The sequence below is a fragment of the Otolemur garnettii genome, unplaced genomic scaffold (assembly GCF_000181295.1).
Source record: "Otolemur garnettii isolate 467f Iridium unplaced genomic scaffold, OtoGar3 scaffold00008, whole genome shotgun sequence".
Lineage (NCBI taxonomy): Eukaryota > Metazoa > Chordata > Mammalia > Primates > Galagidae > Otolemur > Otolemur garnettii.
In genome coordinates this window covers 12145741-12146708 of record NW_003852403.1, presented here as the reverse complement: position 1 = coordinate 12146708, position 968 = coordinate 12145741, and the positions used below count along the sequence as shown (strand labels likewise).

General features: G+C 31.8%; 1 protein-coding gene across 2 annotated transcripts in view; it reads right to left on the bottom strand.

Annotated features, from left to right (window-relative positions):
- Positions 1–176: 176 nt before the first annotated feature.
- The window catches only part of ANXA7 (annexin A7), a 30420-nt gene continuing 29628 nt past the window's right edge, over positions 177–968 (bottom strand). For both annotated transcript variants that reach the window (XM_003783559.2, XM_023509539.1), the window contains exon 13: positions 177–623. In XM_003783559.2, the coding sequence (XP_003783607.1) occupies positions 501–623 (123 nt within the window). In that variant the 3' untranslated portion in view covers positions 177–500. The remainder of the gene's footprint in view (positions 624–968) is intronic.

Here is a 968-nt window from a genome sequence, read left to right as displayed (position 1 = left end):
TTTATGCAAGGTAAATTGCAAGTTACCTTTCTAGATCAAAAGAGGTGAACTTATAAAAAACTAACACAGTTTTGACATATGATGAACTCTAACAATCCAATGGATCTAATAGGATTTTGGAAAGCAGAGCTTTCAGCAACCTTTTTAAAAATTACTCGACATTTTTACACAGAATTAGAGATTATTGTTACTTTTATTTGATTTAATATCCTGATTAGAATAAGATTAGTGAGAATTAAGCTTTATAAACATTGTGATATTACTATATCACTGTGATCTACCTTTATACTGATTGTATAAAGAGAAAAAAACCATTAGAATTAAGGCAATAACAACATGTGCAAACCAAGCACATTACCCTGACACAGTCCTTAGTAAAAAGCTCTTTTGGTTAGGTGATGGTTGATATTGCTGCATGCAGGTCATCACTGCTTTGAAGGATAAGCTATGAATAGCTGCACTCACATTAAAAAAAAAAAAAGAAAAAAAGAAAATAATTCCTATTGGCCCACAATGGCCAAAAGAAGCCTTCGGTAATCTCCACTTGTGTCACTTGAAATCATTGAGCCCAGCGTCTTCTGATACATCTGAGTAAACATCTGTTTTATCTGCACAAGATCAATCTGCATAAGAAATGATATTTCTAATGTTAGAAAAAAATCTTTTGAAAGAAAACTGGTATTTAAATAATGGTAAGATCTAAGTAATAATGAAAGTTAAGGGGACAAAAAAAAAAATCACCAAGTGACAATACACATATTTTACAGCTTGCATTCATACCCACTGAAGGTCTAATTCACTGTTCTGTAAAATATTGGATAAAGGTGGCTCTAGGTTCATCTATCACTCCAAAAATATTAATTTAACAAATATTTGATAGAATGACTGTTATTAAAATAGAAAATAGTGTTTATGAGGATGTCAAAAAATGGGAACACTTGGCTCATCGCCTGTAGCACGGTGGTTAC